This window comes from Phoenix dactylifera, chromosome 16 (assembly GCF_051530095.1).
Source record: "Phoenix dactylifera cultivar Ajwa chromosome 16, Ajwa_hap1_PhDact_Kaust_v1.1, whole genome shotgun sequence".
Taxonomy (NCBI): Eukaryota; Viridiplantae; Streptophyta; class Magnoliopsida; order Arecales; family Arecaceae; genus Phoenix; species Phoenix dactylifera.
This window is the reverse complement of record NC_143205.1, coordinates 20,004,886-20,028,701: the sequence shown is the minus strand read 5'-3', so window position 1 is coordinate 20,028,701 and position 23,816 is coordinate 20,004,886. Positions and strand designations below refer to the sequence as shown.

The 23,816-nt window shown below is 41.5% G+C and overlaps 1 protein-coding gene and 1 pseudogene across 3 annotated transcripts; one reads left to right on the top strand and one right to left on the bottom strand.

Moving 5' to 3' along the window:
* Positions 1-2,716: 2,716 nt before the first annotated feature.
* Positions 2,717-3,869, top strand: LOC103716507 (NDR1/HIN1-like protein 6 pseudogene; annotated as a pseudogene). Its single transcript, XR_015973895.2, has one exon. The product of XR_015973895.2 is annotated as an NDR1/HIN1-like protein 6 pseudogene (transcript).
* Positions 3,870-5,749: 1,880 nt separating this feature from the next.
* On the bottom strand, positions 5,750-16,185 carry LOC103716517 (Prolyl oligopeptidase family protein). 2 transcript variants are annotated; one of them, XM_008804547.5, is made up of 11 exons: positions 15,708-16,185; positions 14,667-14,947; positions 14,384-14,578; positions 13,421-13,767; positions 11,334-11,625; positions 9,787-9,945; positions 8,478-8,843; positions 8,017-8,082; positions 6,939-6,987; positions 6,734-6,857; positions 5,750-6,094 (listed from the first exon to the last, which is right to left on the bottom strand). In XM_008804547.5, exons 1-11 carry the CDS (start codon positions 16,018-16,020, stop codon positions 6,013-6,015), a joined length of 2,274 nt encoding a protein of 757 aa, XP_008802769.2. In that variant the 5' UTR covers positions 16,021-16,185; the 3' UTR covers positions 5,750-6,012. The 2 variants fall into 2 exon arrangements, with proteins under 2 accessions (XP_008802769.2, XP_088568353.2); XM_088712227.2 differs by lacking the exons at positions 6,734-6,857; positions 6,939-6,987.
* Positions 16,186-23,816: the final 7,631 nt, after the last annotated feature.

The window sequence follows — 23,816 nt, the reverse complement described above, 5'->3', positions numbered from 1 at the left end:
GGGAGGCTAATGGAACTGCAGACTAGGTAGCTTCTTTTATGGCGAACTATTTTGGGAGAGTTCTTTAGACTAGTGAGAGGGAGCTGCCTAGAGTGCTTCGTGACTTGCTACATTTTTGAATTTTTTGGATGTACTCATACTAGAATTGTATAAGTCATCCGTTGTAGTAAAAAAAAAAAAACAACATGTGACATCAAATATCTATTTTTCAATATAAAATAAATATCGAGCAGAATCTTTTATCAGTAGGCTTGTTGCTTGTTTCTATTAAGTTTCATTTCTTTTTTGGACGTATTTTTAAGGATCTATTTAGATGATTGGGCTCCAACTCCTATAAGATTCATAGATTGAATCAGTACAACCGGCAACATCATAGGATTACAGGTTGAGCTAGGCAGATCTTTTTTTTCTCTTATAGGACTCGGGCTAGCCTACTCCAAAGCTAATCCTAAATATTTATTAATATAGGCCTAGCCCAACCTATAATCCCATATTGTTGCTGATAGTACTGGCCCAATCCATAAATTCTACAGAATTTTGAGCTTAACCATCCAAACAGACCCTAAGCTATCTAGGTACCATGCAGGCTGAAATCAGGATCAGTGTGATGAAATGATGCAAATTCATGGCACGTTCAGTATGATGCTCTTCTCACATCCAACCTAATGCCTCCCTGAATGATCAAAACCCTTCATCAAAAGCCTTCATGAGCTATCCATGCATTCTCTGTGCTTCACTGTTAATCATGCGGTTTTACTCCATTTGATTCTTAGGAATATAAACCAATTTGCCATGTTCTACCCTTAGTACTGTAACTGGTCAGAAGCACTCAAAAACACTCGTCTTCCTTCAGCGGCAGCTTTCTTTCACTGAGGAAAAGGGGAACTGAGAGTGCTTGGAATGTGACCAAAGTTGGATCCGGCTGGTGCTTTTCTGATGCCACCTACTGAAAAAAAAACAAAGAAGAAGCCCCAACAGCCACTGCCGACATCAAAGCGCTATTATAAATCACAACCATAGGTCATCATGTGAACCACCTCATGCTTTCATCCTCTGTAAGGAAGGTCAGCTGTCCCTGTGGCTCATGGGAGTCAGAAAAAGAGGGCTGGGCAGCCAAGTTCGGACTTCAGGGGTCATGCATTCATAGTTGAAGAAGTCTTTGCAAAACCAGGTAGGTCACAACCATTGCAAGTTGATTAGGAACAAGGTAGGATCACAGTGGTCTTAGGATTTTCGGACAAGATATGGCTACTCGCTTTCATATCAAACATGAAGATTATCTCACCTCTTAAGTCATACTCGTGATGAGTAGGTCAAATCTTAATAAAAAATTAAATTGATGTAACAGATATGTTCATAATTTGATGATGAATGGTTTATAATTTGTTTTAAATATTGTATAATATAATCCCCCTACGTTGGATACGGGGATAAGAAAAGTTTAATATTCAGTATTGATAGAATCTTGGGCACGATATGCCAAAAAAAAATTTGTATAATATTATGTAGTTCTCAAAAAACGCTTGGAAAAAAGGATTTGATTTGGCTAGACAAAACTAAGAGACTGGAGGATGGGGAAGCACATGAAAAAGAAATAAAATAGGAACAACTACCTTGGCATTTTACCTAGTGCTCTAATTTCCAAAAACGAAACCCACCAATTTCATGCATCCAATCTCTCTCTCTCTCTCTCTCTCTCTCTCTCTCTCTCTCTCTGGGGGTTAAGTAATCCAGTCTCCAAGGATCTTTTCGTCCCTGTTTCCGGCCTCATTTATGTGCCATTTCCTATACTTCCACTACACGCTTTATCACAAGTCCAAGGCATCCATGCTCAGAGACGGATGTGTGTCCCTACGCAATTCGTTCACACTTCTGACAATAAAATAGTATCCTAATTTAAATAAACAAATTAACCTAGTAAAATATAGTGATTGGACTTTTTAAACATATGTGCATGTAGTGACGTTTGATGAGTCCCAAACCCAAACAACGAAAGCAAGCTAAACTCAATCAAAGTTGGCAAGGCCAAGCAAACAACATCTCACTCATGACACAATGCTGACAAAAGTAATCGTCAAAACAAGTTTTCAGCTTGCAAACAAATTCTCTCTACTGAAATTGGAGAGAGAGAGAGAGAGAGAGAGAGAGAGAGAGAGAGAGAGAGAGGGCAAATTATCCCTTTTGGAAACTCAAATCAACAAAACCATCGTCACCATTTGACCCAAAAAAAAAAACAAAACTTTGCGGCCTACAAGATGAGCAAGACTAGTTTGCCAAGCAACTGATGGTTTATTTACCCAGAACTTCTTTCCCCCAAACCTCTCTAGCTTTATTTCATTGGCGGAAATTTTTTCTTACCAAGTATTCTGCCACGATTTAGAGGCAGCCTCCAATCACTTTGGATGCCGTTTCCGGTCAAATCGGGCGCTTAATTTGAATGCAAGCAAGAAAAGAAGCTTCCAAGGGGAACAAATCAACTCTGTTTTCGTCCTCCGGTAGGCGTATTTGGCGTGTTGAGATCACACACGGGCGACGTACCCTGTTAAAACAACACGTTCCACACAACTGTGGCTAAAGCATTTGCTCTCAGTTAAACAATTGATTGAATTAGGTGGAAGGAACTGGGAAGGTAGAGGCCCCACCAACCACAATAATTTTCCACCACCCGGCAACTTACCACAACATAAAGAAGGACAAAAGGTCAAGCATGGCAGCCTACAAAACTAGAATCCGAAGCCTCCAGGCTTCATCCAGGAACCCTCCATATAAGCGCCTGTCCACAGGGCTTAAATGAGCCTCCCATCGATCTCAAGGGCTTCAGGTTAGAACCGAAGCATATAGGAGAACAATAGTAGCCAACGTATAGCTTTTTGGTGGCCAAGATTCGGCCTCAGGCATGGCTGAGCACCAGAGAATTCATCCGGAGGACGTCGAAGCCCCACCTCCATCAGCTCCCCCAGCACCAGGCAACTTCTCGCAGTCCGCCAAGCGCGACGCTGGCGATCAACGAGCTCCATTGCCGCAAGGCACCACCATCCCGGTAGCCCATGCAAAACCAACCAAGAAGAAGAGGAGCTGCTGCTGCAGGTGTTTGTGCTGGACCATCCTCACCATCATCGTCCTCATCATCCTTGTTGCAGCCACTGCTGGAATTCTGTACCTCATCTTCGATCCTAAGATACCGAAGTACTCGGTCGACCGCCTCAGCATCTCAGCATTTGATGTGGACAATAACATGACTGTGAGGGCCGGCTTCGACGTGACTGTCACTGCGAGGAATCCAAACAAGAAGATTGGCATCTACTATGAGGATGGGAGCTATCTGAGCGTGTGGTATACGGATAGCAGCCTGTGCAATGGGAGCTTCCCAGAGTTCTATCAGGGCCACCGGAACACGACGGTGCTGAATGTCACGCTCACCGGAGAGACCCAGCTGGGGAGCGAGATCCTTACAGAGTTGCAGCAGCAGCAGCAGACCGGGACGATACCGCTGCTATTTAAAGGTGATGTGCCGGTGAGGGTGAAGTTTGGAAGCCTCAAGCTGTGGAAGATGACCTTCAGAGTCAGGTGCAATCTGGTGGTGAATAGTTTGAGTGCGAGCAATAAGATTAGCATCAAATCAAGCAGCTGCAAGTTTAAGTTGAAGCTTTGATCTCATTTACTTCTTTCATTTTTTAGCTGAGGAGGTGCTATTTCCATATAGAAGGCTCAGTTATTCTTCGCGTTCTTTTTTACGGTTTTATTTTTCTTTTTCACAAGAGATAGGGAGGTTGTCTGCAGGCATGCACCCTACCTCGTGTAGCTGGATTTGTATTGATTTATTTAGAATATACTAGTAAAATAATGATATATATTTTTCTATTGTGCCATATTGATATTTTTTCTATTGTGTCATGATGATATTTTTCTTCTTTTTCTAATATTTACAACTTTATTCTTCTTGTGTAATCATACTTATCGGTGCCTCTTCAAATTTGTCAATACTGCTTTCATTTTGCTATATGTTAAATTTATTTATTTTGCTTCACCGATATTTGTTTGTTTTTGTTCTAATCTTCTCTTATTAGATAAGATGCATGTTTATTGAGAAAGCTATATCCCGTGTTAGATATAGCAATTTGTAAAACCTATGCGTCAGAAAAAAAAAATTGTTACGAATTTCGAAATGGATGCAACATGAACGTATAGAGTTGATGATTACAGGGATTTATACACGTCCACCAGGTCAAACTCTTAGGCGAAACATAATAAAAGAACGCAAAAAAAAGAAATGCATCCCATACAGAGGAATCAACAACGTTATACCAAATAATAAAAACATGAAAACGCATGAACAAGTGGTTCCTTGGTTGTTTTTATACTAAATCTCTAAACACAATGGATTCGGCTTTGTGACTGATATTAAAATATCACATCTTGCTATTGATTTGCTTCATTGGTGTTTATCATGTTTTGTTTCTGACTTGCTTCATCGGTGCTTAGCTACCATCAATCATTTTACTTAGTAATATGTAAATGAGATACTGCCAGAATGTATAAAAAGACGATAATAGAAATATATGAAGAAATTGAAATGAAAATAGTATCTTCGATCTCTTTCAAAATTGTACTTTGTAACAATATGATAGAAGAGTACCATCAAAATCCAAGTGGGCAAATACCTATAATATTGGGGAACAAACCTGTTGCCTTCTGAAAGTTAATGTGCATACTTTATTCATCTATACATATATAAAATGTTCATCTACGTGTTTGAGCCACATTCAATATCTACATTAACTCTCAGGGGTGTCAAACAAACTGAGCTGCTGGAGTTCAGCTCGTACTTAGTTTCAAAAAAGCTCGAATCAAGCTTGATTTGAAGCTAAACAAAAAACCAAGCTTGAATCACCAAAACAGGCTCAAAAGAAAATCTAATTTAAATCAAACGAAAAATCGACTCAACTTGATCAAGCTTGGCTTGATAAGGTGCAAATATATTTAAATTATGTATACATAATTTATTTCATACATAATACATATCATTGGGTTAAAGTTTTAATTGATGTTTTCTTCTATTGGATCACTTAAATGTTAATTTAAACTTGAAAAATTTTTTGAATTAAGACTTGAAATTAAGCATTTATTTAAGCTTTAATCAAGCTCGATTTATTCTCAAGTTGATTTCTGCTATATTTTTAAGATTATCAAGCTAAACAAGTGGACTTATTTTCAGCTTGGTTCGAAATTAAGTTTAAACTGAGCTTGAAATAAAAGTAAATAAATCAAGATCTTGGAATTCAAGCTCGAAATTAACTTCAAGCCAAGATCAAACTCAGTTCGGCTTACATGCCCCCTCATGCTTGCTGCCTGCTTTAGAAAAATTGTATTAAACATAAAGACAGGTGATGTCCTGGAAGAAAAAGGTGAACAAGGAAAAGAAAGTATTTATCGGTATGACCTCAGGTGATAAGCCTAGAATGTGAATCACAAATGTTCGGTTTGTATGCCATCGAAGGCCAAGAATTAGCTGAGAGCTAACACGGAAGTCATGCAACCCTCGAATGAGTACTCATTTGAGATAACCAAGGGAAAACCTAGATGCTTTCATATAACCAATATGAAAATATGATAAATACTTGAAAAAAAGAAAAAAAACAATAATGATAAATACGCATGCAAAGGCAGAATCCCTTGATATCCATTGGGAAACATGAATATTTGCAGGCTCCCAGTGGCTGAACTAATAGCTAAAGGAATGCAACAGAAATATTGCAACATAAATATTTCAACCTTTGCGACATAAATCTACACAATTCCCTCCAATAATTCACTTCTGATGTAAACAATGGAAACTTTAATAGGCATTTATGTCTGACATGCATGTCAGAAAAACCCAAAAATCAAAGCAATTGGAGTCATTCTGAGGCCCACAATTAAAAACAATAAAATTTCATGTTTGAAATGAAACAACAGAAATGGTACATATGTGGAAAAAAACTAATGATTTGTCTAGGCCGTTTAAATGGTCAACTAGGAAGAAGTAGGTGCAACCATGCCTAACGCCTTGAGGATGAAAGCATAGGTGAAGGCATCCTCCTGCAGTTTCTCAAATCTGCATCCAATTGACATGAAGTCAGAAGTATGAAAACTTAAGAAGAAAAGCTTAAAAAATCAGAATGAATCCCAGTTGAGTTAGTCCAACAAATGCAGGCTGATTTAGCTATCGTCCTAAGCCTGAAAAGGAATAATTGGGAAATGTTATTTGACACATGACCTGTCTACAACATGTCTTGCAAGGGTGTTGCAAGTTGATGGAATGTCTAATCTAGCTCAACATGTGTGCAGCCTCAGAACTGTCTACCCAAGTGTCTGGATAATGTTGGCACCAAAACATAGTCTATATATTCAGATTAAACTTCATTTGGGTGCATAATATGGATCGTATTTTTACTTTATTTCCATCAACAACTAAGTAATGTGGAAACATTGTTCAGGTTAAACTGCTGCTTGATACGAAGCACAGTTGATAGTACCCATAACTGAGAACCCAGCTCCATATGCATTTCATTTATTGGATTAAATTGCATTGTTGGTCAAATACCATTATTTCCCACTTCCTACTCCCAGAAATTCTCCACTCTAATTTGCCCAAGTTCTGCTAAATATGAACAAAAGCTGCCACCAGATTTGATTATCCGCTGTATCCAAAAGGTGCAGTATTACAAAGAAACTGCAATTGTTGAATAATTACCTTCCTGACTTTGAGAAGTGCCCAGCACCAAGTTCGCATTTAAATAGAAGCATATTGTCATCAGTCTTCATTTCCCTTAACTTTGCAACGAACTTAGCAGGTTCCGAGTACATAACACGGGGATCTATATTTCACAATGCAAATAAATTTACATGATATTACTTGAGATAGCCCATCATTACCCACTCTTAGGTGTTTGACTTACCATTTAAACCAGCTGTTACGAGAATGTTGGGATAGATTTGTGCTTTTATCTGCCAAGCAGCCAAATTGAGCATCAATTTCACATACTTCTCATGAAGAAGCAGGATATAGCCACGCAAATGTCATGATCAGCTTATATTACATGTTACAAGTTCATATTGAAATAGACAAGCTATAGAAGGAAAATACAAATTGCAGAATTAATAAAGAAACACTCGCATAGAGACAAACTGGGTGGTATGATGTACAAACTTAGAGCAGACAGGCAGGTAAGATGAAAACTAATGATTCATCATTGTGTATAAAGTGCATAAAGATCTTTTTTTTTTTTTTTGGGGGGGGGGGGGGGGGGGGGGGGTGGCGGGAGAATTTTTAGAAGTGGATAACAAATATAGAAGCAGAACACAAAGAAGAAAATAATAAGGGTAATGGTGATTTATGGAGCAGCAGAATTAGCAGCAGAGTGGGATCCTCATAGTAGGTGCAATAACATGTGTATAAATAGTATAGGCAAAAATCCTGCAAATTAAGTGGGTGAGAGCTGAGGCTAGCCCCAAATCAATGTTTCGAACATTTAACAGCTTATAAGCCAAAATCCACAAGCTCATATTGCAGTAGCTTCAATGACTACCTGCAGCTCACAATGAGCTTACTACTCTCCAGTTCAGTGTGTTTCACCACTATATATTACTGGTCGTGTATGCAAGCCCTTCAAATAAACCCCTTTCCTCAATGCCTTCCCCAATAACCTTTTCCAGACAACTCAAATAAGAAGCTGTAGGCTGGAAAACTCCAAAGTGCTACGTTCTAATGATAAAGAAGCTAATGCAAGAGCGTGAAAGAAAAGCAGCTAAATGAAAAGATCATGAATATTTAGCAGACAAAAGGAGTTCTTCTAGAATTAAGTCCAAAAAGTTTCGATGGTCTATTAAATCAATATGAAAGCAATATGAGGCAGGACTCGAAGGCCCACTATCAAAAAGAGATATTAAGCATCTAGGACCAAAAAAAAAAAGACTTTATGCTAATGCCTTGCAAATAAATGTGTGAAACAAGATAGTAGGCTAATCAGCACTCACATTATCAACTGGAGAATATGATTTCATATAGAAATAGAATTCCTCTTTTCGTGGGTCACCCCATTCCTGCACAGAGAATTTGCAAAGATATTAAGGAATCAGGCAATCACATAAAACTCATTTCATGCAATGAAACCTTGAAAAAACTATAAACACATGCATTACAGAAAGTCAAAAGAATGAGAAAATACATAATTTTTTCCTGGTCATCTCCAAATACAAAAATCCGTATAACTCAAAAGAGCAGAAAATTAAAACCAGACATAATTTTTTCCTGGTCATCTCCAAATACAAAAATCCATATAACTCAAAAGAGAAAAAAATTAAAACCAGACCCTGCAATCATGGCTGGCTATCACAAGACAAAGTATGAAAAATGTTTGCTTGATTTTGGAGCATAGGACTTGACTAATTACTAGAATATGCATAAGAGGAAACCTTAGTAGTAGGAATGTAAGTACCTCCCATTCAGATGTAGTTAATGGGATGCTTGGATCGAGCATGGTAGTTAGTACATCAACAAATGGGACTCCAGCCACAGCTACCCTGAACAGATCAGGGCGCATGTTTACAACAGCACCCATCAGCAAGCCTCCTGCACTCCTACCATTAATGCATAGTTTTTCTTTTGAACAATACTTATTTTCTATTAAATACTCTGCACATGTGATGAAATCAGTGAATGTATTTTTTTTCTTCAACAACTTCCCATTTTCATACCACTGTCTTCCCATTTCACCTCCTCCACGAATGTGAGCTATTGCAAATATAAAGCCCCTGTCTACCAAAGACAACCTTGAAGCCTTGAAACTGGGATCTATGCATGCCTGTTATTACAAAAAAAAGGGAAAAAAAGCATTAATGAGGCTAAAGCCTAAAAGCTTTACATAGTTAACAAGATGGAGATGATGGCTGATGACAAAGGCAACGATCACATAGCCTAAATAAGTTCCTTAAACTTCCATTCATAATGAGACTTTTTACCATCTTTGCACAAACCAAAAGCCTAAGGTGAACTTGACTAGCATCAATGAACAAGGATCGGATGAACAAGACATGACAATGTTCAGGGCAGAAAAATGTAACGGTTTGCATTAAATATACCAAAGATGTTACAGTGAGTTGTCCATTTTCTGATCTTTAATTCTTTAAAATAAGAAGGATTCCCATGGCAAGATGGTATACCGTCCACAGTGTTAATTTAAATTGGTGCCCTGTGAGGATTAGTTATACCTACTTTATCTTGTTCAAGGTGCATATTCTCACAGCCAAAGTCTCAGAATTTCAATCTGACCTCAGCCATGTAGAAAAGATATTATCTTGTTCTGATCTTTCATTCTTTAATCATTATCCGCAATAGGACATCATAACTAAATTGAAAAACAAAAAAATGGGGAAAAATTAAACAAGATGGAATTTCCTCTTGAAATTGTACTATTTATTTGACCTCCATCTGCCAAGACAAGAATTTGAGGTCCCTCTTGTAGGTTGTCACCTTGTCATCACTTTGGTCCAAAGACAAACCAAAACGTAAGTGCCAAGCATAAACACAGGTTATGCAGTAGCTGACTACTGAAGCACCCTGGTTCAACAAGACCAATTGAGAGCATCCATATCTTTCAAACAACATAGAATCAGAATTGAAGTTTCCACATGTTTTTGTTATAGAAAATCCAAGTTGTTTTACAGGAGTAAGTACCACAACTGAATTGTAACCATAAAATAGCAAGGGATCAAACCCATCAAATAAGTGATATAATTGCAAATTACCTCATAGGAACCATAGCCATAAAGTAGAAGAGGGTCAGACCCATCAAGTTTTACAAGATCCTTCCTGTAAACAATTGAAATTGGCACTCGAGGACCATCTGACGCAACTGCCCACTTTCTTTCAGTCACATAATTTGATGCATCAAAACCACCTAATACCTGGGTATAGACAAAGGAAAGATTGATCAATTAACTCTAGTATGAAGGCAGAGTGGAAAGTCGGTATTATTGTACCAAGCAGAAAGTAACAAAAAAATAAGGGATGAAAGCACAATTTAAAATTTAATATGGCATACTTTTTATTAACAACAATAACAGGATAATACTAACATAGAAGGGAAAAGCACATAACAATATACTGATGCTCAGTGCTGATGCAATGTTCTACATAGCAGCAAATTCAGAAACAGCAAGAAGTCTAAAAACAACCAGTTGCAAAGTACATCAATTAGATCTGAAGCATTAAGATAAGAAATTTAAAAAAAAATGGAAAATGCCATAAGTGAGGAGCTTTTTACAGATAAACCCATTATCTATTTAGTATAGTTCATGCACTTCCAGTCGCAACCATGAGCTGGGTCCCTACAACTGTACAAGTAACACTTCTTTCTAGATATGCTCAATCTGAATTTTTCTTTGGATTTTATTTCTAATGCTCCCGATTCTTTAAGGCATTTTTCTTCCATGCAGTTCCATTTTAAATTTCTGGAATTCTGCAGACTAGAAGTGAACATGTCTGATCTCTGATGAACATAAGAGGAAGCAGGGATAGCTGTGATTCACCCATCTAAGTTGAGATTTTTCTACCACTTAAGTTACTTCATACATATTCTCCCAATTTTAGCAGGTGCAAGCTTCTTTTTCCTCTCTCTAAGCAGAATCAAACTAAGCGGGGTGCATTGATTAAAGAAGCAGGAATATGTAGAGAATCTCACATCTGGAGGCAAGAGGTCTCATTGATGAAGGCTCAAAGAGTTTCTGTTGTAATAGCAAATGGCAGGCCTTGTGTATAATGCACAAGGCTTTGGAATGCTTCTGTAGCCAAACTTGGAGGCTATCATGTTTGCAAAGATGACAGATAAACCATGGTTTCCCTTTTATTCTCAAGTGATGTCTTATTTTGTTTTGCAAGCAAAATAAGCCTTAGAATAAGACAACAAGAAACACAACTAGTAAAGTATTATCTATTTATCTTGCCATTTTTACCTCAAACAGTGGTGAGATATCGGAACAATATGATGGCCTCAACATTCAGTTTACTACTGCTCCTCCACAGATATATTTAATGAATTATAGAAAATTCATAATGCTGACAAGAAATTATTCATACAAAAAAAAATGTTCGCTATGATTAAAAAAAATTAAAGAAACAGGTTATCTATTTTCCTGTCGATGTTATCAATTGTATGAAGAGAAGGATTTTCTAGAATTTGCAAAGTTAACAAATATCATCTTTTTTAGTACACAAAAACTTCATTCCTCATTAGCACGTACAACATGTATAAAGGAATATAACATAATGAAAATAAAACATGTGGTCACTTTACCTTCTCAATCTTCTTCAAAACAGATGTGCCTGTATTCATGTCATAGTCATACACAGAAGGTGGGGTTCTCATAGAGCTATAAGAAAATCGTAAGATTTTTGAAGAAAATTCTGATTCTTCAGAATCCACCGAGTACACAGGATCAACAAAATCAATTGTCCGGCCACCCTGAAGTTGTAGAATTGATTCCCCAGTGGTTGGAAGTCCATATACAGTTACTTTAGGTAAACCATTTTCACGTTCATACACAGCAATATGATCATTAAAAAGTTGGAAATCCTGTATTTTCACACTGAAAGAGTTTAAACTTCATCAAGCTCTTGAAAGTAACACTTTAAATTATTAGAGACTTCTTTGAGAAAGTAACTGCAGTAAAGAAGATACGTTTTAAATAAACCAACATGAGGAAGAATTGAGAAATGGACCACAAATGCCCATAGTTACAAGAAAAAAAATACCAAACGAGTTTATGAAGATCAAAAAAAAATTGCATAGTATAATCTCACAAGCATTTCCACAGCATAATTTCATAAGCATGATACGACATCTCTGATCAAGTTTTGCAAAGATGCCATTGGTAAAATGTCAAACATTGTTCGATAAACATCATAAGACTCCCCTGCATAGTCACAGAATTCGCTGACTTTTTTCAAAAAGTCGTAAGCTACTCTTGCACCAGGGAGCTGGCCATATGGATCTCCGTACTATCCAGTGGTTCATGAACAAATCATATAACATTTGCGAAATATGTGAATTTCGTGGAGAAATCACGAGATCCATACCATTTGCCACTCGCAATGTGGATACAGCAGGGTGCAAAGTGGGAAAGAAGGTAAGGAGACTGGAAATAAGACCGAGAGAAGTGGGGAGAAAAATAAAAATACATGAATTCCAACAAAGAACAGGATGTTTTAGCTTACAGTAAATCGTAAAATATCATTAATAATGGGTCTCACTCGGTTGTCGACTACTGTTTGTACCACTTGTTTTTCTTAAAACCTGCCCTACTTTCTTATATTTTGAAAATCTTAAAAGTTTATTTTTCCTTAAATCATTTTTGTTATTGGATTGAAATATAATTACTTCAATTTTTTAATAGTTTTGAAAACAATCTTACATCAAACCATATAATATAAGGTTTATTTATACATTTATTATTTTTAAATATATTAATGTCTAAATTTTTATTTATTTAATTTTTTCAAACAATTTCTGATTTTTTTCAAATTTACAGGATTTTTTATGAAATTTGAATTTTTTAGTCTTGTCAGATTGTTCCCTAATGAAATGCCAAAAACTGTTAGATGGATGGTGGCTGGCTGCTTTTATAAAATAGAGAGAGAAGGGCAGTACATTATGTTTAAAATTGCCAAGTTCTGTTCTTTTTCACCTCTGTACCCTCAAGACCCTGGACCCTGATGCATCTTGCTTCAAGCCATTACCCAAGTGAATAAAGAAAGCAGGCATGGGGTTTTTTTTTCATTTCTTTTAGTTTTTCATTTATAATGTTGCATTGGAAAATACCCCTGACATGAAATTAAAGAAACTCATTTGTTGAAGGAGACAAAAGACATTTTGTAGACCAAATCCTAACTTTAGAGAGGTTGTTGCCTAGGAGTCACCACACTAATGTCATCTCGCCTGGGTCATGTTCAGGTACTCTGTTGGTTCCTTAACACACATGAGCGCCTAGGCGAGCACCCAGAGCATCTTTCAAAACACAAAAATGAACATTATCTAGAAATTTTCTTAGATTTGAACCCATAGCTGATGATAAAGCTGCTGAAGAGAATATTCAAAGTAAACTTTAGTGGAAAAACAAGTAACATTTTATTCCATGAATACATAGACAATCGATAGGACAACTAGGTACTAGTTCTGAATCATTCATGATGTTCATAATAAGAAATCGTTCTGACAAGCATTTTAAAATATCTCTTACTTAGAATTAGTCATACTAAAAAGTCAACTATAAGGGTATATCTATGCTATATAAAGACTGAAGAAAACAATAATCAAAACACATTAATAAAAGAAGATTCAAAACATGCACAACACAAAACTCCAGCAAACATTCCGCACACTACCTTTCTCTATGAGGAAGCAGAACTTTTGTTTCAGATACATTGTCCAGTGGGCATGCAAGCAATTCTGAATTATAGAACTCCTCGCTTCTTCTCTTGATAAAAAAGTGGTTTCCACGATGACTAGCTGATATATCCACACCATATACACGAGGTGTCAAAGTCATGAGCCCACTTTCTTTTTTGGAAACATCTAGGTAAAAGATAGACCGTGTATTTTTGCTTTCAGACCCAACAAACAAATATTGCTTGCTTTCAGAAACTTGAAGGTCAAGAGAGAACTTGTCATCCTTTTCATGATAAAGGCAATGGTCGCTCGACTGGTTAGACCCCAACTTGTGTAACCATACCTGAGAAAGAGTAGTATATGAGAATCAACAAAGATAAAAATATGCCATGAGTTTCAATAAACAGAGGAAAAAACAACAAAAAGTCTGTTAATGGATCAAAGAGTAAGGACGAGACAATTATTGGTATCCAAATTTTTGACTAGTATTGCCAAACATCAGAGAAACTATCTAAAGCACAATCAAGCAAACCAATTGAGAAGCACATTAAGAAATAAACTGGTGTTTGATGTAGCTGAGCTAATCAGATATGACTAACAATTCAACAGTTACTTGATTTAAGAGAAGCCAACTGCACTTAAAGTAATGCATTAGATCCTATATACTAATACAACTTTACTAAAAAAGAGCAACTGGCAAGATGACAATGGATGCTCAAGGTAAGCTATCCAATTTCATAAAGCAACATATTAACATGGAGACAGAACTCTTAACGATAGGAAACTTCCTATATAACATCATGAAACAATCTATTAATCCAAGAACAAGTTTATATTCATAAGAATATTACCTCAGTTAACTATGTGATGATCTTTCTGTCATAAAACATGAGTAAGTTGTTTAACATGAATCATAAGCTGGCATTACTTCTGAATAATAGCAACTAGGTAGCATATACCTTGTCAGGCCGAAGAATCTCGTCCATTGTTATGTAAATTAGGGTGTCATCACCAGCCCACTCAATGTCTGATGTCACCTCCTTCAAGGGTGTACCGACAGGAGTCCCGTTCTCAGCATCAATGACATAAACAGTATATATCTCATCACCTTTAGTGTCTTCTGCATATGTTACCAGCTTATTATTTGGGCTGACCTGAAAAGCACAGGATATAAGAATGGAAAATGCTAGAATAAAGAACCATGACATAATTACTTAAATAGGAAGCATACAAGGGATATACTTTGAAAGCCCCGATACTGTAGTAATCATGCCCTTGGGCCTTGATATTCTCATCCAAGATAACATGCTCTTCAGATGCTTCCGGTCCTGTGGGCATAACATCAAATACAGAAGCAGGGCCATCATTTGTAATAAGGCGCCTGCAATACTGAACATATTCCTTCCCCGTCAATGTTCTCTCATAGTAGTAATATGACCCTCTTCGAACAGGAGCAGAAATATCATCTTCTTTGATTCTTCCTCTTATCTCAGCATATATTTTATCCTCAAATTGCTTCACATCTAAAAGAGAATTTGAAAACATCAGCATATCTATCCCAAAGAAAACTGGGGAAAAACAATAATGCATAACAAAATCTAGCCCTTGATGAGATTATAACTTTTTTCCCTACTTCCAAACAAGCAACAACTTGTAAGATACAAAACAATAATAGCCAGCCAAAAAGATTGTATTTTGGAGTTATCTCCAGTAATAAAGGCATGGGGCCTATCAGGGTTTGTCAACAAAGATCAAATTGTTTTACCCTAAGTCAACTTGAAGTCATCACCTTTCAGACTTCCAATACATTCTCATCAAACTGACTAACTAGCTAATCAAAGCAAGCCTTGATCTATCAGATGAAGAGCGATACTCAGATCCATTGATCATTATTAGATCATTCTCGTTCAATCAAAAGATGATTTTAATAACGATAGATAAACAACTCAAATGCTAATGAGGTATTGTAAGTTTCTTTTCCCTTGTTACAATCTTAATCTTTTACATAGAGATCCCATTTTGAAAGAACTAAGGCACTCTAGCAAGTGTCCCATTCTCCAGTCAACCTGACAAGAACTCTTAACGTTCTTCCATAACATCATATCCCAGCGAGTAAATCTAAAATTCACACAACTAGAACCCCAAAATTTGCACTTCCCCATCTCAAAAAAAACCCACAAAACTCGGGCATTCAACGACATGAAAAAGCGAAGGAGGATAGGTGCAATTTCGGCAAAGAAAAAGGAGAATAGGTGCAATGATCGCAAAAACCCTAGAGCTCACCGGACATCATGAGATCGGTGTAGGCGTTCTCGGCCTTGAGGTGGGAGAGAACATCGGGGTTGGAGCGGGAGTCGTCGCGGAGCCAGTAGTAGTTGTCGACCCGGACGTCGCCGAACATCTCCATCTCGTGCCTCGCCTTCTTGGCCACGGGAGGGGCCGCCATGGACGCCGCCGAGGTGGAGGAGATCGAGACGCTAGGGTTAGGCCTCGCGAAGAGATGGGAAGCGAGAGGAGGAAGGGAAGTGAGAAGGGAGAAGAGAAGCCGGCCCGCGAAGGGAAGGGGGAAGGACGAGACTCCGCCCAGACGGAACATATAGACATGCGCCGGTTTTTCGGAGATAAAACGGTAGCCTTTTTGCTTGACCCAACCCGGCCAGGCCTCGATCTCCGAAGCCTCGGATTCTCGGAAGTGGCTCCGCGGGCACCGCAGCTGCCTGCAGGCCCGCAGTGTTTTTTTGGTGAGATCTTAGACAGATCATAAATAATATCAGAGCAACTTTGGCTTAAATTTATATGAATTAAAAAAAAAAAAAAAGTTAATTATGCTTGTATTTAGATTTAAATGAATTTAAACTCTTAATCTTATAAAAATATCAAAACTTAAATAGAAAAGTATGTAAGGACTCATGGACTAAAAAATTTAAAAAATATCTCTTGGCTAGTTTTTTTGATGAAATTCTAAATTGTAATGGTGCTACATAGGATGCCAGTATTTTTTTTTTTTAGTTCAGGTTACATATTTGTAGAGGCTAGTTTGTAAAGCTGATAACATTTGTTGGTGGTTTTACATTTGTACTAATGATGATAAAATGATGATGTTGCTGGAAATTGGACCCGGGGGCCGCCGCGAAGCTGGGGAAGGAGGAGCTCCGCTGCTACAGGAGGCGGACGGCGGTGCGCCGGCCGGCGATGTCCTCCTGGAGGGTGTAAGTCCTGCAAAAAGCCGGTGGCCGGGCTCCCCGGCGCCGGCCCTCCGATGCCTAAGTCAGAGGGGGGCTTAACTTTGAAGAAGAGAGAGAGATTGTATGTGGAAGCCCGAAATAATTCCCTTGGGAGGAAGAGGCATCTCCCCTCTTAGAGGGAGAAGCTCCCCTTTTATAGGGAGAGTGGCCGGATTACCTGTGATGTGACTGGGCGAATTAATGGGTTACCGTCACTGTCAGGGAGCTGTCACGATTGATCGGTCCCGTTGGAGTGGTTGAACCGCCGGCCGTGGTGGGCCTGGGGTCCGTAGATGACAAGTGCATTGATTGCTGAGTGAACCGGTGGTCAGAAAGAGCCGTACGCTTTGATGGTTCAGTGATCCGGAGATCATCTTGAGCCGTGTTCATTTAATGACTGAGTGCATTGGAGGCCTGAGGGGGTCTCATGCATTAATGATAGGGTGTGCCGAATGCCTGCGGAGATCTTGTGCCTTAATGACTTGGGGATGGTGGCAGATTGAAGTGGAGTCATATATTTAGTTGTCAGATCCTTTGGAGGGTTAGGCGGAGATTGGATATTTGGCAAAGGCATGGGCTCGGCGGGGTTGCCTTTCAGGTCGGCGCTCTCTGGTCTCGGCCTTCTGTGCTCGGCAGCCTTTTGTGCTCGGCAGCCTGCTGTGCTCGGCTCGCTGTGCCCGGCTGCCTGCCGTGCTCGGCTCGCTGTGCCCGGCTCGCTGTGCTCGGCTCGCTGTGCTCGGCAGCCTGCTGTGCTCGGCTCGCTGTGCCCGGCTCGCTGTGCTCGGCAGCCTGCTGTGCTCGGCTCGCTGTGCCCGGCTCGCTGTGCTCGGCTCGGCCTATGAGCTCGATCACTTAGAAGAGCCCGATCACTTGGATGAGCCGAAGAGCCCGATCACTTGGATGAGCTCGATCTTGCTGACGGATTTGGGTGCTATAATTGCATTTGTGGGGTGGTCCATTTTACCACCAACACTACCCCCCGACTTCCGAGTTCGAGCTGCTTTTTGGCTCGGACGAAGGAAGTAGTCCAGTCGTCGATCATCCTGTAATATAGCCAAATATATATAAAGATGTACGTGCCAAGTAGGGTGTACCTCTCATGCAGTTGGAGTTAAGTGCTCCGGGTTGACTCAGCGGCCTTCTTTGGCTTGTCGTAGGAGGCGTCGAATGGCGTTGAAAGGCGTCGAATGGCGTCGAAGTGTCGTCGAATGGCGTCGAATCGCGTCGAATCGGCGTCGAACGGCGTCGAATGGCGTCGAACGGCGTCGAACGGCGTCGAACGGCGCCGAACGGCGTCGAATGGCGTCGAATGGCGTCGAATCGGCGTCCCGAGCTTAGCTAGAGCATCATTGGAGACGCATACAGGAGACGGACCTCGTCCGTTGGCGATCGTGCGCCCTATTCGGGGCGACGTTGGTCGTTTTTTGGATTCTCCGACCTGGAAATAGATAAAATATTGAAATTATTTGAAGCCAAAGTGGCGTCCTGTACCTTTTGGAGATATTTTAATGGCTTCCGAGATTCGAAGTCCCTTAGGACTTAGCTTGGCACTAGCTTTCTTTGGCTCGATTTTCTGGGGGAGGTGTTCTGCATTCGGGCTTTAGAGCTTGGCAGCCTTCTGAGCTCGGCGGCCTTTGGTGCTCTGCCTTCTGAGCTCGGCGGCCTTCGGAGCTCGGCTTCTGAGCTCGGCGGCCTTCTAAGCTCGGCAGCCTTCTGGACCATGAAAGGATTTAGCTTCATAGTACTTTCTTGGGGTAGAATCTCCTATAAATCTAGCCAGAGGAGCGCTCATCCTTTGGAAGGCATACAACATAAGGTATCAGCCGAGCTTTCATGATGTACTAAAATCCCTTTTTTTTTTTTAAAACCTTGCAATAATGAGGGAAATAGCTACAGCGTCGTCATAAAGAGGGCTCAACACCCTTTTGGTCTTCATCAGAAAAGGAGATGACTTTCACAGAGCACGGATGCTTTGAGGAAGCTCTTTTTTCCGAGCTCGGAGCTTCTGGTACCTCTAGTTGCCCGCCCTCTGATGGTATTGATGATGCCCGTGAGAGGTCAGTGGTCATTCTGCTCCTTATGCGGCACTGGATTTTGTTCCTCGGGCTCTCTCCTGTAGGCATGATCACGGACAAAATAACTCAACCGACTTCGGCGGACAAGTGCCTCGATCTCATCACGAAGCTCGTAGCAATCCTCCGTATCATGGCCGCGATCTCGGTGGAAGCGGCAGTACTTTTTCGAGTGCTTCCGCGACTCTGTCGGACGCATTCTCAATGGAGGTCGGAGGTAGCCCCGACCCTCAATCTCCATGAGGATTTCTGCTCGGGTGGATGTGAGAGGAGTGTACGTCTGAAATTTTTGGAGGGGAGACCCCGGGCGAGCTAGGCTCTTGGGCCAAGGAGGCTCTTTCTCATGCCAGGGGAATCTGCTACTTGGTTGGGAGTGCTCCTGGTGCTTCTTCTGCATCTTGGCAGGTCGTTCGGCTTCCTCCCGCCGAGAGGCCATGGCTTCCTCAGCCTTGGCGTACTTGCGAGCTCGGGTCAACATTTCGGTGAGGTCCGCAGGGAAGTTCTTCTCGATAGAGAAAAGGAACCTGTAAGACCGGGCTCCAGTCTTTAGTGCCGACATGGCGATTGATTGGTCCAGCTCCCGGACTTCCCATGTTGCGGCAGTAAACCGATCCAAGTACTCCTTGAAGGACTCTCCCTCCTCTTGTTTGATGTCAAGGAGGGAGTCCGACGTCCGCCGCTGGGGCTGGCTAGCGGCAAAATTACTGGCAAACTGCCTGCCGAGCTGCTCAAAGGAGGAGACAGTACTCGGCTTCAACCCGGTGAACCAAAGCCGGGCCGGTCCTCGGAGCGTTGCTGGAAAGGCTTTGCACATCATGGCCTCCGAGGCTCCTTGTAGGGCCATTAAGGCCCGATAACTCTCCAGGTGGTCCAGAGGATCAGCCTTGCCGTTGTAGGGCTCCACCTGGGGCATCTTGAACCGTGGTGGGACCGGTTCATCTTCGATCTCCGGGGAGAAGGGAGACTTCGTAGTGAACTCGAAGTCGTTATCACGTCCTGATTTTCTCCCGTGGAGTGCCTGGATTTGGCGCTCCAACTTCTCGACCTTCTTGTCGAGTTCATCATTCTGGGGGATCGCTGCAGCGGTCCGTTCGGGTGCAGGTTGCCCTGGAACCGACTCAGCTTCTGAAGGCTGTGGCCAGCCTCCGTGATCTCTGACTGAGTGCTCTCTCCAGAGGGAGGCCTGGGCTTGAGAGTCCTGACCTCGAAGAGGAAGCCCGCTTGTAGGGGGCTCCGGTTGAACTGGAGCCGGGGGAGGCGGTGCTGCTGGGATGCCCCTGGGTTGCAAGCTTTGGACGGCGGTAGCCAACGCCTGCACTTGCTGCACCAGGGCATCAAATTGTTCCGGTTGAACTTGAGGTGCTGGCTCAACCGGGGGTGGTGAGTTCCGAACGGAACATTCTGGGCTTGGTGGAGGACGTCGAGAGGCGTTGGAAGCCCCTTTGCTTCTCAGCTTCATGGTAGCGAACTCGGGCCCTTCCTCTAGCGCCAACTGTTGCTGGAAATTGGACCCGGGGGCCGCCGCGAAGCCGGGGAAGGAGGAGCTCCGCTGCTACAGGGGGCGGACGGCGGTGCGCCGGCCGGCGATGTCCTCCTGGAGGGTGTAAGTCCTGCAAAAAGCCGGTGGCCGGGCTCCCCGGCGCCGGCCCTCCGATGCCTAAGTCAGAGGGGGGCTTAACTTTGAAGAAGAGAGAGAGATTGTATGTGGAAGCCCGAAATAATTCCCTTGGGAGGAAAAGGCCTCTCCCCTCTTAGAGGGAGAAGCTCCCCTTTTATAGGGAGAGTGGCCGGATTACCTGTGATGTGACTGGGCGAATTAATGGGTTACCGTCACTGTCAGGGAGCTGTCACGATTGATCGGTCCCGTTGGGGTGGTTGAACCGCCGGCCGTGGTGGGCCTGGGGTCCGTAGATGACAAGTGCATTGATTGCTGAGTGAACCGGTGGTCAGAAAGAGCCGTACGCTTTGATGGTTCAGTGATCCGGAGATCATCTTGAGCCGTGTTCATTTAATGACTGAGTGCATTGGAGGCCTGAGGGGGTCTCATGCATTAATGATAGGGTGTGCCGAATGCCTGCGGAGATCTTGTGCCTTAATGACTTGGGGATGGTGGCAGATTGAAGTGGAGTCATATATTTAGTTGTCAGATCCTTTGGAGGGTTAGGCGGAGATTGGATATTTGGCAAAGGCATGGGCTCGGCGGGGTTGCCTTTCAGGTCGGTGCTCTCTGGTCTCGGCCTTCTGTGCTCGGCCTTCTGTGCTCGGCAGCCTTTTGTGCTCGGCAGCCTGCTGTGCTCGGCAGCCTGCTGTGCCCGGCTCGCTGTGCCCGGCTCGCTGTGCTCGGCTCGCTGTGCTCGGCAGCCTGCTGTGCTCGGCTCGCTGTGCCCGGCTCGCTGTGCCCGGCTCGCTGTGCTCGGCTCGGCCTATGAGCTCGATCACTTAGAAGAGCCCGATCACTTGGATGAGCCGAAGAGCCCGATCACTTGGATGAGCTCGATCTTGCTGACGGATTTGGGTGCTATAATTGCATTTGTGGGGTGGTCCATTTTACCACCAACAGATGATAATGCCAGCAAATTAAGTTGGTGAAGTCTTTTTTTCTTGTAGATGTTTGAGTTTGTCCTCTCAACAATTTTTTTATCAGGCTTATATGTCTTAAAATTTTCCAAAAGAGTGTGAAGTGTACCAACCTGGTACCAATGGTTCCGCGGATTCACATCTTTTCGCTGACAATTTGTTGTTGGTAGCTGAGGAGGATCAAATTTTTCCATTGCCTAAATCTTTCAAAATATTGACACTAATAAGTCCATCTTCTTCGTTGGTCCTATGACTTAGGCCCTGTTTGGGGGAGCTGTTGGCAGTAGAGCTGTTGGAAGTAGAGCTGTTCGAAGTAGAGCTGTTGGAAGTAGAGCTTTTATAAAAAGCAGTTTGCTGTTTGGTAACTACATTTCTAAAGTGCTGTGGCGCTTTAACATTTGTTTGGTAAACAAACTGAGAAAGTACTTTTGTATGACAAAATGACCATAAAGGACATTACTAGTATTATACAATAGTGCATAATAAAATATAATATATATTAATACATAAATATATGATATAGTATAATATTAGTGTAATATAATATTATATTATTATAATATAGTACTATAACATTGTATACTATAGGATAATAATTTAATATAATATTAAATTATTTAACATAACATAATATTATATTATATTATATTTATAGTATAATATAATAATAAATGTATAAAATATTATAATTATTAGTATAAATTAATTTTTCACTCTTTTGATACCATTTATTTCTCTAACAAATTTTCTAGCTAGATGAAAAAATTAGTTAAATAATTACTAATATTTTTATTTATTTATTTATTTATTCGTTCATTTATATACATATTTATTTATTTATTTTCTTTTTTTTTTCTTTTTTTTTCTTTCCTTTTTCTTTTTTCTTCTCTTCTTCTCCTTCCTTCCTCTTTTTCCTTCTTCTCCTTTCTTCTCCCGCGAGGCCGGTGGCGCCGGAAGAGGGCCGGGCCGCGGCGCCCGCGGGAGGAGGCCTGGGAGGGGAGTGGGACGGTGGGCCCCGACGACCGCGGGGGGAGGCTTGGGAGGGGAGTGGGACGGTGGGCCCCGACGACCGCGGGGGGAGGGGGGCTCGAGAGGAGGCCGGGATGGCGGGCCGCGGCAACCGAAGGGGGGGGGGCTCGGGAGGAGGCCGGGACGGCGGGCCGCAGCGGCCGCAGGGGGAGGGGCTCGGGAGGAGGCCGGGACGGCGGGCCGCGGGGGGAGGGGGGCTCGGGAGAAGGCCGGGACGGCGGGCCGTGGCGACCGCAAGGGAGGGGGGCCTCGGGAGGGGGCTAGGACGGCGGGCTGCGGCGCCTGCCGGGGAGGCGGCGGCCATGGCCGTTCCTTCCTCTTTTTTTTGTTATGGTGGGTCGCAGCGGTGGCTGGGGAGCACGGCCACGGGTGGCTGGGCAGCCACGGGCTGCCTCCCAAAACAAAAAAAAAAGAGGTGAAGGGCCGGCGGCATTGAGGAGAAGAAGGAGATAGAGAGGGAGAGAGGAGGGATGGTGAGAGAGGAAGAGGCAGTGAGATGGAGATTTTTGGGAGGAAAAGTGAACTTTTAAATGAGGGTATTTTGGTCAAAAATATAGCTTCCCGACAAAGCTGAAAACATCGTTTTCGGAAAGCTCCAAAATGGAGCTTCTGCCAAAAAGCTGTTTTCAGCTTCCCGCAAAAGCTGTTTTTAGCTTCCCGCAAAAGTTGAAACAGCTATTTCAAAATTTTACCAAACACTCTTTTTTACTTAAAAGTACTTTTGGAGGGCCAGAAAGTGCTTTTTGGCCCTCCAAAAGCTCTCCCAAACAGGGCCTTAGATGTTGCTTTAAAGAGGAATATCTCCTTTGAGCTAGGGATCATGGTTAAGGCTAGTAATTAGCTCTATCTTGAAGTAATGCTGTGAATGATGGACTTTAACATGCTATTTGAAAAAATGAATGGTTGCTTGAGGGATGGAGGAAAAATGATCATACTTCAAATGGCTCCAAATCTATGCTTGAAGGTTATTCTACTACCGCCATCAAATGGATTAAGAGGCTATCTCTTTATAGCAATTGCATCTTTTGATGGGTAACATTGGTCATGCTATTTCCGCTCGTCCTCACTTTAGGCTTGCCGTACATTCTAGGAAGTAAATTTGAAAAAAAATAAAAAAAATAGGCAAGTTGAAAATGATATGATTAAGTAATGAATTAAGAAATTAAATAGAAATAAAATTTCTACACCCTAATACACTGCATCACTTATCTCCCTTCATGTCACATTTGCGCCCAAAAATTGGCTATATTTTTTTATTTTCGGAATAATTGAAAAAAATTCTAAATTATTTGAAGATTTTTATTTTTTTAAAATTTAAATTTAGTGCAATCAAGCCATCGAACTTTTTAGCTCTTTCAATTCAAATCCTGACTATGAATTTCGCCGGATGTCCTGACCAAATTATCATGTAATGTTACACCATGCAACATTCTTTTGTGCCATATAAACACATCATGTGATAATTTTGTCATGGTAGTTAAATAGAATTT

Excerpts from the sequence above, each read along its gene's own strand:
- LOC103716517 (XM_008804547.5), bottom strand. The coding sequence starts at position 16,020 with ATGTTCCGTCTGGGCGGAGTCTCGTCCTTCCCCCTTCCCTTCGCGGGC. Across the intron at positions 13,768-14,383 it reads AGATTCTTCGGCCTGACAAG|GTATGGTTACACAAGTTGGG; the intron begins GTATATGCTACC and ends ACTCTTTCTCAG. Across the intron at positions 6,095-6,733 it reads CACTTCTCAAAGTCAGGAAG|ATTTGAGAAACTGCAGGAGG; the intron begins GTAATTATTCAA and ends AATTGGATGCAG.